General features: G+C 42.6%; 1 protein-coding gene across 4 annotated transcripts in view; it reads right to left on the minus strand.

The window, feature by feature from the left end:
* Window positions 1-478: 478 nt before the first annotated feature.
* Window positions 479-14248, minus strand: part of PRELID2 (PRELI domain containing 2) — a 65847-nt gene continuing 52077 nt past the window's right edge. For all 4 annotated transcript variants that reach the window (XM_047865852.1, XM_047865861.1, XM_047865881.1 and 1 more), the window contains 2 exons: window positions 6546-6615; window positions 479-2495 (listed from right to left, as the gene is read on the minus strand). In XM_047865852.1, coding sequence (XP_047721808.1) covers window positions 6556-6615 — 60 coding nt within the window. In that variant the 3' untranslated portion in view covers window positions 479-2495; window positions 6546-6555. The remainder of the gene's footprint in view (window positions 2496-6545; window positions 6616-14248) is intronic.

A 14248-nucleotide genomic window follows, 5' to 3' on the forward strand; every position in this document is an offset into this window, starting at 1 on the left:
AGGCAGAGGCCGGAAACTACTGGAAAACATGTTTGGTTTGGCCAGCACAATGTTTTAAACAATTCTGAATTACTGCCAGCATGTAAAAATTGGGAGAATTCTTTTCTTTAAAAAAAGTCTGTCTTTTCCTATAAAACAGGAAATTAGAGTTAACTAGAAAAAACAGCCACATGGCAACAGTGTGTGAGAGCTGGGCAGCAGCTGTCCACCTTTAAACAGACATGTGTTCCCAGGGTCTCCCAAGGCGCCACCAGCCTGCCTGACTCATCAGATCACCTGCCAGGTCCCCAAAGCCATTTGCACTGGCCACCCTGGTTTTAAGGAATTAGCAAAAATTCGTCCTCTTTCTGCTTCATTCTTTCAATTTCTTTTTTTTTTAAGTTTATTTATTTATTTTGAGAGAGTGCAGGGAGGGGCAGAGAGAGAGAGAGAGAGAGAGAGAGAGAGAGAGAAAGAGACTGAATCCCAAGCAGGCTCCACACTGTTAGTGTGGAGCCCGATGTGGGGCTCAAACTCATGAACCATCACCTGAGCTGAAACCAAAAGTCAGACACTTAATTGACTGAGCTACCCAGGCACCCCACTCTTTGTATTTCTAACAAAAATTCTTGCTACAAATATCCTTTCCTACCTCAGAGGTGTTAAGAAAGAAATCAAATAATGTCTGAAAATCACCAAGAATTCAGTCTAGTGTTCGCATCCCTAGTTGCCAATGGGAACCACCTACGGAGCTTTAAAAAGTATGGATGGATGCCTGGGTTCCACCCAGAATCTCCAAGATTCTGATGTATTTATTGCTCTAGGATGTACCCTCATCAGCAAAAGTGCATAACATTCCCTAGATGATTCTAATGAACACCAAAAGCTGAGAACTCCTGCTTCAGAGGATGTAGGTTGTTGGGTAGGATGCATTAAGTTTATTTCAGTGTCATACGGATTTCTAACCTCTCACCTCTGTGATCATTTACATGGCCTCTTATTTTTTGAAATGGGCTATTATTCCAAAAGCCTACCAAATGCCGCTGACAAACTGGAAAAAGAAGTCAAAGTTTTGTTCTGGTTTCTACCATTCATTTTCTCTCCAACACACCTGAAGAATGAGACACTAAGAAAATGAGGAGAGATTATCCTAAAAGACAGAACTCGAGCAGCACAAACAGCTCAAATACAGTAAGAAGAAGCTCACAGTGGCAGGCTTGTATAAAGAATAAAATTGCTTTGATATTCATCACTGCACTAAGTGGAAAATTTTTCAAATATTAAAAAAAAAAGAACAATTTCCCCAAGACTTCCCAGTAATGGCCCAATTTTTATCTTAAGCAGATGAATTCCAAATTACTGCCTCTGTTCAAGCTTCCTATTAGGTAGTGTGCACTTATATTTTGGCTTCCAATCATGGTAAATGCAAACTACTGTCACCTAATTTTCAAACAGTAATACTACCTCATATTACATTTGAAAAGTACATTTTCAAAATGGTTTCACATAGTAATGGCGTCTAGGTACTAGACTTCTACGATGCAACAGGTAGCGTACTAGGCACTCTATACACACAATCCCAAATCGATCCGACCACCTCACAAAGTTAATTTTATAGCCTCGTGGTGCAATGAAAAAGAAGGAGCTTTGGAAAAAATGAAAATTATGCAGATAATCAATCATTGAGCTAGTAGGTGGTAACACTTGTTCTGTCAAATTCCCAAACCTGTGCTTTTCATACTAAACTCCCTTCCTTGTCTAATCATCACTACACAGAACACCTGTGCCCAGGTAGCCCCACTTGCCAGGGAAACACAGAGAGGTTCATGCTGCGCTCCATGTCACATAATGCCAAAGTCACCCCCTGCCTTCCCGCTCTCCAACCCATGTTCTTTCAGAAGACCAAATCATACTGTGGACAGGTTACATTATAAAAGCCATACTGGTGACAGTTAAGTAGTACTTATGGGTAGACATTAAATGCTCTCAATTTCTGAGAACCAAACATTACTCTAAATGTAGCTTAGCTTCAACACTGGCCTGGTATATTCCTTTCTGTTGTAGGACACTCATGCATCAGGCATCAGGTTTAACTCCTTTATCCGTCCCAGAATCTTCTCATGAATCCCATGAGCAGTGAGGCTGATAACATATGGGCACCAGCACCACTTGCCAGGCCTCCAGCCTGTCCTTGGCTTCCCTGACACTGTCACCAGGCAGTCAGCGGGACATCCTGAAGAAGGGCAGACGTCACCTTCTATGGTTTTCTTTTTCCTTTATTTGTAAATCATAAAGAGACTGTGCCATAAAAACCCAGCTAGCAGGTCTCATGTCCATGAGTGCCACTATCTGAGGCAGGCTCCCAGGGGAGTGTATCATTTCATGTCCTGGAAGGAGGGTCTCCTCTTCTTGAAGCTGCCAACAGTGTATCCTTAAAGTTGGATTTCAAAAACTGCATCAGTGATGTGTTGGGGCCAAGAAGTGATTCTTGAGCAAATTAGGACAACACAGGTCCCCTGCAAGAGAAAGCAAGTTGGCTTTATCACCTAATAAACAGGTCTCCCCAATCAATACTTATTTGCCTCTTTTCTAAAGCAACTCTTAAGGGTCACTCGAATTCCATCACTGTGGATAATTCTGGAAGAAACTGCATTTCTGCCTCCTAATGATCTTCGAACAAAGCCAGCACCTTATTTTATAAAGTCCAGCTACCCAGAGGAGCTGGTTCAAAGGGGAGTTAAGATATAGCTAAAACAGAGGTCTTAATCTTTCCAGCGTGAAGGAACTCTCCTATGTGATCAAACCTCACCGAGCCGTGTCTCCCCACTGCCAGCGGCAAGAACAAACAGATGTCAGGGCTATTTGTTTTATTCAAAAATGACAGGAAATCAAAAATCTATCAAACGGATGTGTCAGCAGCAACTCTACAAGCATATTGGTTACTGAGATGTATGTGCCTCCATTTTGGTTCATGATAAAATCACCTTCTAAGCTTTCTAATTTTCAAATGCCCATGTGGATACACGGCCAGAGAGTTCTGGGGAGTATCTTTAGAACTGGGCACCATATCCAAGGCGGCCACATTCTATGTGAATTTAAATCATGCAAATTTGAAATGTGGTAGGATATAAAAATAGTAAATAATGTCTCCCTATGCGCATTCATGCAAACCCCATGGGATGTTGTTGTTGTTGTTGTTTTTAAGAACTGCAAAATTCCCCAACTGGCAAACTGAGTACACTGACTGTACCCAGCACCTACACCACTGCCACATCACAGTGCTGCCACCTTATCTGCTACACAAAATGCTTACATTTCTACTCCATTATGCACGTGCACTGGAACTTCATGAGCAATTTTAATGATCACTGCCTCTGATATTTTAACTTCACTGTTGTGATCATTTCAGTGCTTTTTTATGCCTTAAAATAAAATCAGCCGAGTGGTGATGTTAAAACTAATACAGACAAAATAAACTATTAACTTTGGAATATAGGTAAGATGTGATTAAATGCAATGTAAAAAAGGCTAAACAACCACTACCAGGTTTCCTGGTCTTAACTTAGGAGAGGGCATGCTCACAACCTACAGGACAGAAAGCTTTTTCTTAAAGGACAATAAATATTTTAAGTTTTGCTGGAGAAGAGCTCTCTGTCACAGCTATTCGCTCTGCCGTTGCAGCCATAACAAAGCCAGGGACATAGCTGTGTGCCAATAAAACTTTATTTACAAAAGCAGAGAGCAGGTTGGGTTTGGCCTGAGGGCAACAAGTGACTGACCCTTCTTCTACAGCCTTAGCCCTGATACCTGCCCCCCCTTCCATTTAATGTGGCATTTTATTGCTCATAAAAACAGTAGAGTTCCCCCAACCCACAACCATTCTCCCATTTTCCATAGAGCCACTTTTGAAAACAGAAGAAGTCCCATTAAAACAGGCACATTTCAAGCTTGCCAAAACTTTGTAATAGTCAAGAAAAAAAGGGAAGCAACAAACTGGCAAAAACACGGCAGCACCACAAAGCCATAAAGTGTTGTATGTTACGATTTTTGTGATGCTTACGTAACTACACCTATTTGTCAAAACTCACCAAAATGTACACTTGGGATTGGTGAATTTAATTGTACATGCATAATACTTCAATGAAGTGGACACTGAAAAAAAAAAAAGCTTTAAAGCCTCAGCCACAAGCTCTAATTTGCAGTAACTGTAAATTCATGTGGTAAAAGTATATTCCCCTTACTTTCCATTTACCGCCCTGAGACACCCGGTCATGAATTACAACAGTCTGAATTAGGTAAATCCTTCAAACACTCTGTTGCATTAAATGCCCTGAATGCAACTGTCCTTCACAGACACTTCACTTGAAAGAGAAGAGCGAGTTGTTACTAGAAACAATAAAGAGCCCTGATCAGCTTTCAACCACAGTAAAAACAAAACAAGCAAACCCACAAGAACATGCGTATTTGTGACAACCAGTAAGGCTTGTTTAATCTGCTCATTTCACTAACAGCATTTGAAATCAAAAACACAAGTTGGTGTGAGTCTCATCTCTGTTCTTTTCAGTCGTCTTTACACCACTCTGTGGAGCTTGTCCACATTTAAGCAGGGGGGAAAAAAAAGCAGTTAAACAAGCACCGAGACCCTAAAATCTGGGAAAAACCACACAAGAAGATCATTCCTCTGATTAATCTAAAGTCAATAGACTGCATGACAACAATTTCAAAACCCCAGCTGTTAGCTTCCTCGGTGCCCTTATATTTAATCTGTCTTCATTCAGAGATGAGACCTCATTTAGAGCAATCGTTCTCAAAGTGTGGTCCCTGGACCAAGAACAGCAGCATCACCTGGAAACCTGTTAGAAACACAAATCTTAGGACCCGACCCCAGACCTACTTACACAGAAACTGAGAGTGGGGCCCACCGATCTACGCTTAACAAATCCTCCAGAGGATTCTGAGGTTCAGTGATGTTCCAAAATCATTAACCTGAAGTTTGGAAACCAGCGTATAGTTGTAAGTGGAGTCCCTTCCCAGTCTTTCATTTCACTTGGAGCTGACTTTAGATCCCACCCTCCAGGATAAGAAGGGATCGGCACCCAGGTGCTTTGTGAGCCTCACAAAAATGCTTCATAAAAATGTTCTCAAAGAGCAGAGTGGATTTAGGAACAGACCATATTTAGATCCCATTTCAACATTTTTTGAGCACCTGCCATGTGCCATGCTTGTGCTAAATGGAATTATCTTATTTAGCCTCCCCAGTAATGAATAAATCTATTCATAGATCTGCCAGCATGCACTCAGTGCTGAAGTACTTGTACATAAATGTTCATTTTGTTTTTTCTTTGGTTAATTGTTCTCAAACTTTATTCTAGATCACAATTAGAGTCCAAGGTTGCTTATACAAAACTATGTGTCCTACAATTTTAAGCCAACATAAGGGAAATCTGAGGTAATGATGAATTACCCAAGAGAGCGTTTGCTTTACTCAATGGCTTTACCTTCTCTCACATGTTAAAAATTTAACTCCAATAAATTTGGGAAGATGCAAATCCATTACACTCATTTATTTTAGGCTTTGGTTCTCTCTTAAATAACTCTGGTCTGGGGGCGCCTGGGTGGCTCAGTCGGTTGAGCGTCCGACTTCAGCTCAGGTCATGATCTCACGGTTCGTGAGTTCGAGCCCCACGTCAGGCTCTGGGCTGATGGCTCCGAGCCTGGAGCCTGCTTCCGATTTTGTGTCTCCCTCTCTCTCTGCCCCTCCCCCATTCATGCTCTGTCTCTCTCTGTCTCAAAAATAAATAAACATTAAAAAAAAATTTTTTTAAAAATAACTCTGGTCTGTCCTTTCCACTATGGACACCCTTCTTCATGCAGACAATAAAAACTTAAGAAAAAAAAATTAAGCAAGTCTAAACTCCCCCTGCCACCTGTGAACCCTACAGCATTTGTCTTACACTAGAGACGGTATGAGCTCTAGCACTAGCGCTTTCTCCCATCCTCTGCCCGTGGCCAACATTGCTAATCACTCAGGCACCCTTACCCAGAGCCTGATATTATGCTCAAAATGTCAGAATCCTTCTCAATAGCATTTCAGGCAGCCACTGCCAACCAGAGGAAGTATATACATGACTAACAAAATACATTTATTTCACTGGCCAATCAAAACATGCCCCTTCCTTGTTTTCCTTCCTACTTCAAAGACAGCTTTAACCCTCTCCTTCCATTGTCCCCAGAACAATAAAATTAAGGTTCAGTTAATCCTGCACCGAAGTCTACAAATCTATGGCACCTTGCAGAGCGTAATCACGCTGGATTGTGCTGAGCGGTTTCAACAATTTGAATGCCGTTGTAACCCAGCGCGAGGTACAAAACTGCTCTGAAAATCAAAGAACTAAGTAAATGAAGGTACTGAACAGAAAACGAAACACCTGTGAGACAGGATCCTCTGCATGTAACTGGGAAATGTACAGCATGAACAGCCCAGGGAGGCTGACGCATAATACAGGGCTTAAGAGCCTAAAAACATGGCTGGAGGAAAGAATTCTGATTTTGTTTTTGGTACTCACTGCGGATTCTTTATTCAGCTAAGGGGGCACCACACTGTTCCTTTAGCAGCATCTCCATTATTCTAATTCCCTAGAGAGAGAAGAAAGCAAAATCAAAATGCAACAAGCACTTTTACATTTATCACAGCCCTTTCCCTCCAAGGAATCCAAGTCACGGCCATATACTCATTCCAGAAAAGTAGGCTCATGGTCATACCTTACGTTTTTGTAGTATTTTTCTCACCAAGTTCACATACATTTTCTCTACATGTGCTCAGAACTACTCAAGGGAAGTGGGCACAGGAGAGTTTAGAATCTCCATTTTAAACATAAGAAAGCAGTCCAAGAGAACACAAGTAACTTCTCAAAACACAGGTCCAGCTGCTAAGTGACATTGCCAGAACTGAAATAATAATGGTAATAATTAGTGTTTATTGAGCATTTATAAATGTGCTGTGCTGGCTGCTCAGGTTTTCACGAGCTCCATCCTGGGCAGTGGCACCATGGACACCCTTCCAGCCTCTCGGCTCCCCTTCCCCACCTGCCAGCACTGTAGGCTGCTAAGGGCACAGAGCCCTCAGCCAAAGGGAGCTGCCTAAACTCAGGTCACGTCCCCTCTCCAGGAGCAACCCACATCCAACGACTGGTGGACATAGGGGTCTAAAGGCCCAGCTCTCTTCCCTTAACTCCAGAAACCAGTGAAGGGCACTCCATGTCTAGAAGTCACCATGGGATCAGCTGAGACCTTCCCTGCAACATTACCACGGTTCACATTCACCTCCTGCATAATCCTGTCTCCCCTATTCCCCTGGTAGAGTTGTTTCTGAGGGCCCTGTCCAGTAACCCTCTGCACAAAAGTCTCCGTCTCAGAGTCTGTGTCTGGAGAGCTGGCCTCGGATGCCTTATTTAATACACACAAAACCCCAGAACAAGTACAATTCTTACTTCCATTTTACAGATGAAGAAACAGTAACTCCAAGAGGTTTAAGCAATTTTCCCAAAGTCATACATCTGTTGAGCAATAAAGCAGGGCAAGAACACAGGCACTCTATTCGGGCTTCAGAGGCTCCCCTGACCCTTCCCATGTGCTCACTCTGTGACTGCACGTGCCGACCTGTCACCCACCAGCCAGTCAAAATCAACTCTGGAGGAAAGAGGAAAGCAGATATTCCCTCCCTTCTTCAAGACCAACTTGTGCAGACAAGAGGATAAATCTTCAGACAGAAAGACAGGGTGATGGTGTAATTATGAACAAAGGTTTTAAGGAAGTCAGAGCTGGATCTGGTGGAATGGAAGTCACTGTTCTCAGGGATGGGAAAGGAGCTTACAGGAAACACTAATAACCCAAGCTAACCTAAAACACAGGTCCCCAGGGGCACCTGGGTGGCTCAGTCAGTTAAGCGTCCGACTTTGGCTCAGGTCATGATCTCACGGTCCGTGAGTTTGAGCCCCGCATCGGGCTCTGTGCTGACCACTCAGAGCCTGGAGCCTGTTTCAGATTCTGTGTCTCCCTCTCTCTCTGACCGTCCCCCCGTTCATGCTCTGTCTCTTTCTGTCTCAAAAATAAATAAACGTTACAATATCAATCAATCAATCAATCAATCAATAAAACACAGGTCCCCAGGCCCCTCAAAGAAGACTCTGACTTAATAGGACTCAAGCAGGCCCCAGAGTTCTGTACCTTTAACAAGCACCCAGGTGATTCTCATGATCAGGCAGGTCCCGAAAAACACTGAGTGAGCCACAAGAGAAAGACAGGGGCTTCCTACCAGGGATTTATTCTGCACCACAGCAAGAAGGGAGCCTCTAGAGAAGACCATAAAATATACTGAGTACCAAAGTACACAAAACAAAATGTAACGTTTCCTTGAGGTTTCAGATGGTCCTTTAGATTGTGGCTAGCCATCGCCACAAACACTGCCACTGTCCTGCAAGAAAAAAGCACCAAAGGATGCAGATCGAATGCTGAGGAGCACGGAGAGAGGTGAACTAAAGCAGCAAGCTCCAAGACCAGGAGCACTGCTATCAGGGTGGAGAGAGGCGGGTCCTGGTCACAGCCCTGCCGGGAATTCTTCTGGGTACCTCAGGTGCATCACTTTTACCAAGGAGTAACCGAGATCGGACAGCTCAGGGGACAGCAAGGCCGAACAGGGACTGAACAGGAACTGGTAGAGAAACTCACAGAGGCACATACAGATTCCCAAACCCTGCTGAGACCCACACAATCAGAATTTCCAGTTGTGGTTCTGAAGCACAACTGATTCATCTACTAGAACTTGTAAATGGCAGCCTGACATCACCTCCAAGATCCCTTCCAACTCTGCCAGTCTGGGGATGGATGGAATAGTCCTCCTTAATCATTTTGGAAGACACGGTACACCCTGCAATCCCGCAAAGAATTAGAAAAGAAATGAAGGAGCGGGTGGGGGAGGGAGGGGGGGAATGAAACCACTAGTGGAATAAAATGTAATTGAATTCTTACCCTAAGATCTGAATTGCCCTCATTCTACTCTCTTCAATCATCAACAGATTCACTCAACAAATATTACACACCTACTGTGCACACCAGAGATTAAATAGTGAACCAACAAGACAAAACCCCTGTATGGACCATACAGTCTAGGAGATCTTACTTCCCTTATTTCCATTTGTTTGTTTCAACAAAACCCTAGACAATAATTAAATGCCTTCCCTCCATTTTCAGGAAGAATAAAAACGGCCACAATAATTCCGTTTCAACCTTCTTTTTGCAGAGTGGGCCCATATATCTGGTGGTGTGTTTTTAAAACCAGAAAAGCACAGTCCCTCCTTCGGAAGTGAGTGCTGGTGAACTCTCCCCATCCGTCTAAATTAAGAACGCCACCACTTACTGAGCTGAACACTAATTGACATAAGTGAAGACTTTGAGGTTTGCCTTGGGAATTGAAAGACGTTATTTATTGAATCAATTATGTTCACAATGTGACAGTTGATTTTTCTTTCCCTTTTTTCCCCTCTCTCATACCACTTTAGTCTTTTTAAGCAGAACAGTTAGAAATAGAAGGTGGAGAACAGGGGCAGAGAGAGAGACCTATAAAGTGAATTAAAAAAAAAAAAAACCTAACAGGGAGGCCAAACCATTATTTAGTACCTCTCTTTAGTAAGGAGGTACCAAATAAAAGCCCAATCGATAAGAGCCCTTTCAAATAAAGTTCCAATGCTTAAAACTCAACCCCTAGGAGACCAGGCTTAAAGAGGCTAAATTTACCCCACTTACCACACAATGATGCCTGAAATGCAGAACAAACATTAAGTGAATCCACCTTTATAGAGATGGCTTAAAAGCTTTTTGGGCTGACAAACCATAAACCAGCATGATTTTATTATTCCTTTCCCCTCTGAGATCTTTTTTTCTCTCTATTAGAAGGCTATCTTTTGCTATTTGCCAATGTACAGATGAGTGAGTGAGCCCTCACAGTCCCATTTCCCTAACACCAGCACTGGGCTGTCCAAGTGCATCCTTGCACCCCCATAAAGGCCTCCCAGAATCCCACAGATTCAAAACACTTCCCAGATCCCCCACTCTAAGAGTCTCTGAGAAATAGCTGATTATTGAGGAAAACAAAAAGCTTGTCTGAAGAGGAACCAGAATAAATTGGAACTAAAGGTGGCTAGATCCAGACAATATATGTATTTTGTTATCTAACTGATACCTCCTGAGGAAGCTCTGATTTACCTAGGAGGTCCCAAAGAGAGTAATATTAGGCTTCATAAAAATTGTAAAGTTCTAAAGCAGTTCTCAAAAGACACATCTGTGGGGAGCTCTTAAAACAAGAATTGCTCACTTAATTATCACCATGATAAAAGATGGGTGCAGAATTTGCCTCACAAAAGGTACCTGATGTTGGGGCACCTGGATGGCTCAGTTGGTTAAGCATCTGACTTCGGCTCAGGTCATGATCTCATTGCTTGTGAGTTCAAGCCCCACGTCGGGCTGGTAGCTCAGGGACTGGAGCCTGCTTCAGATTCTGTGTCTCTGTCTCTCATTCCCTCTCTCTGCCCCTCCCCTCCTCACTCTGTCTCTCAAAAAAAAATTTAAAAATTTTTTTTAAATTGAAAAAAAAGGTACTTGATGTTGATGGATTATAAGATGGATAAACTGATTACTTTTGAATGCCAAGCTGATGAATCTGAATGTTACAATGACCGTGTAATCTGCCTAGTAGTTAGCATTCTTGAAAGTGCAGTGGAAAAGGCCAGAATAACAAGGGCTGCCAGAGAAGATGAAAGAACAGAACAAGGAAAGAATGAAAGTATGGAAAAAAAAAAGGCGGGGGGGGGGGGGCGGGCGGCGGGGGAGAATGATGTGAAAATAACTGACCAGCAAACGTGGTACTTAAAACGGTTTCTGAAGAATCTGGATTAGCCCAAGGGGTTTAGAAAGTGCAAAGTCAAATGCTGAAATTTGTATTATAAAACTCACTTTTTGATAAAAAGATTTATATAAAGTTTACTTCCCTTTTTTTATTCTTTTTTTCATTCAATTGATTTACATCAAACTTTCTTTGAATCTCTTCATTTACTTTGTGTAGAACCCTATTCAAACCTTCAGTCGTGTCCCATTGCTCTTATAATAAATCCACACTCACTATCATGGCTGCAAGGCTTTCCAACTCAGCTCACTGCCCTGCAGATACACAGGTCTGCTTTCGGTTCGTGCAACAAGCTCACTTCCTCTCTCTTCCTGGCACTTCCCTCTGGCAGGAACATCCCCAGATCTTCCAGCAGCCAGAGCTCTCAACTCATCCAGCACCTCCTCAGAGACAACCCTGACTGCCCTAGGTCAGCCTGGCCACAGTGTGGATCACAACTTGGTCCTACTGTCTTTATAGCATTCATCACTATAAAAAAATTATCATGCTTTTAAAAATATTTCATACTTTTGGGGTGCCTGGGTGGCTCAGTCATTTAAGCGTCCAACCTCGGCTCAGGTCATGATCTCGTGGTTTGTGAGTTCAAGCCCTGCATTGGGCTTTGTGCTGACAGCTCAGAGCCTGGAGCCTGCTTCGCATTCTGTGTCTCCCTCTCTCTCTGCCCCTACCCCGCTCATGCTCTGTCTCTCTCTCTCTCTCAAAAATAAATAAAAATTAAAAAAAAATATTTTGTACTGTCTGCCACCCTCCCTTCCCCCAGTAGAAAGTAGGCTCCAGGAGACACCTGGCCAGTGGGCATCATCTATGAAAAAAGGAAAGGGAGGAATCTGAATCCAGTTTTCTCATCAAAAGGTAAGAAAAACACTGCTCAGAGCTTCTCCAGGAAGACATCTTTTGCCCAATAAAGCATCTTTTAATCTGATGTTGTTTAATTCATTTATATATAGAACTTCCTCATCTGTAAAACTGGGGTAACATCAAACAATAATAATAATCGACATTATTGGCAAATACTGAATGCCAAGCACTGTGCTGAGTGCTTTACTGCCATTGGCTTTGTTTATTCTATCTGCCTTAGAGGATTATCATCTTTTTTTTTTCATACAAGATCTGAAGCTCAGAAAAATTAAGCATCCAGACCAAAATCACACAGTAACTAAGAAGCAAAGAGTCTCAATTTAACCCAAAGCAATCAGGATTGAGAGTCCAGGGGCCAGGATATCTTGACATGGGTGGACGGCATAAATGAGACTGCATGTATGAAAACACCTATTCTAATGTTGGGTACACAGCAAGGTTTGTTCTTGCCTTCCCTATTGACTATGTTCAGAAAGCGTGATAAATAAATCAGATATTTTAGCCCTGCTCACAAACTAAATGGCATGATTCTTAATATATGAATCAATATTTAATCACCTCTACAAATTATTTTAAACACAGTGTTTTTCAAGTAGGAATATCTGATTGCATGTATGACTTCAATACAATTTTCCCATCGTACCTAATAAACTCTTGCGTAAGATTCATTTTTATTTTGATAAGCAACCCAAAATCTTTAGGTGTAACTGCAGGACATTAACTGATACAATAATTCAGATGTCTCTGCTTCACATAATAAAACTTCCTCTCCCCTGAAAAAGAGTATTTACCAATCTCACAGTTGGTAAAGGAAAAGAATATAGCCCCAAATAATAAAACCTAAACATTGGAAATGACATTATATTATCTAGTCCAGAAAGGAAACTCTTAGCAAAGAACTGAAGGTGTCCTATCTGACTCAGACAGGTGTCCTGGCATCAAATATCAGGATGAAAGGTTACCAAGTCATTTCTATGCTGCCGGTTTTCAACTAAACTCTGACCTGGCATGACTACTTTATTAGCTAAAAGGCATTTAGTCATTGGGTGTTTTCCTATTTTACAAAGTTCCTTCCCCATCCCTCCAACGTAACTCCTTAGCCTATCTTCATTTTTAGTTTCTAAACATGACCTATATATAGTTTTATTTTTCCTGATTTGGACTTCATACAAAATATGGCTTCTTTGCTACTAACCAGTCAAGAGACCAGCCTCCTACCTCGTGCCACGTGCCATCCATGACCTTCTGACAAACGAAATTCTGTTGCCTGTTTAGAAACCTCCACTGCTGGGAAGCTTTCTACTTCCATTCCATGGAGGCGAAACTGCCTCAGCACGTGGTGCTAGAGGGGTCCAGGACCAACTCTTATACTCCTAACTAACCAACTCAAACACAGCAAGGTTCCTATCTATTCCCTTTATCAGCACTTTTTTCACTATTCATCAAATTTCAGCTCAGTCATAATTTTGCCTTGTTTCTTCCCTATCCTGAGAGAGAAAATGATTGCCAGCATGCTTGTTGTCTCTAACAGAATAAATAAATCCAATAGACGCTCAGATAATTCTTTTACCTTTTGTCTCTCCCCTTCTCTTCACCCACATCAATTTCTATACATCACCAATTTTCTTTACATGTAAGGCCAGTCTTCTGGGTCTTCACATATAAGTTTTGAAAGCCCTATTTCAGTCAAAAACCTATCATGCCAAATCTCAACAACACTGAGGTTAAGGGGCTAACTAGCTGCCAGGGGCTTCACCTACATTACTTCACTTAATCCTCCCAAAGGTGCTCCCAGGTAAGATACTTTCACTCTCACCAGCTCCCGGTAAGGGAACGGGACCTCAGAGGAGAGGGAGTTGCTCAGGGTGACAGATTGAGTGAGTGACCAACCTGGAATTTAAACCTGGAATTCTCCAACTCTTTCCACAATGATTATCTGCCTCAGTGAGTTTGTTTCTGGGCCTATATGCTTCCCCAGTGAGGGAAATGAGCAAGCACGCTTCCCTGCAGGACTGCTCTGAGGATTCGGTGAGGCAACATAGAAAGCTAGGGACAAATGACTGCCTTTTGTCAGGCACTCCCACCCACTCTCCCCGTGGCCTGGAAAGCGACTACTGATTTCTATGTGGACCCAAGTCAGACTAGGGGACCCTCACAATGGGACTCCCACAACCAGGCACCACCCCCCTTCCCCATTCAGTGGATGGTCAGTGACCCAGAGGAAATGTCAGCAAGGGCTCACCTCGTGCCTGTTCGGATTTCTCAAAGCACATTTTACTTTCTCTTCCCATCACCTCTAAAAGTTACTAATATTGTTCAAGGACACAGAGCCCATCAGGGTAAACCAGCTTTCCCTAGGTCACAGGGTGGTCAGCAATACACAGAGAACTAGAATCCAAATCACAGGAAAGGAATGCTTACTGAAAGGCTAAGGCCCTACTAGGGTGCGCTGAG

The sequence above is a fragment of the Prionailurus viverrinus genome, chromosome A1, assembly GCF_022837055.1.
Source record: "Prionailurus viverrinus isolate Anna chromosome A1, UM_Priviv_1.0, whole genome shotgun sequence".
In the NCBI taxonomy this organism is placed as follows: domain Eukaryota; kingdom Metazoa; phylum Chordata; class Mammalia; order Carnivora; family Felidae; genus Prionailurus; species Prionailurus viverrinus.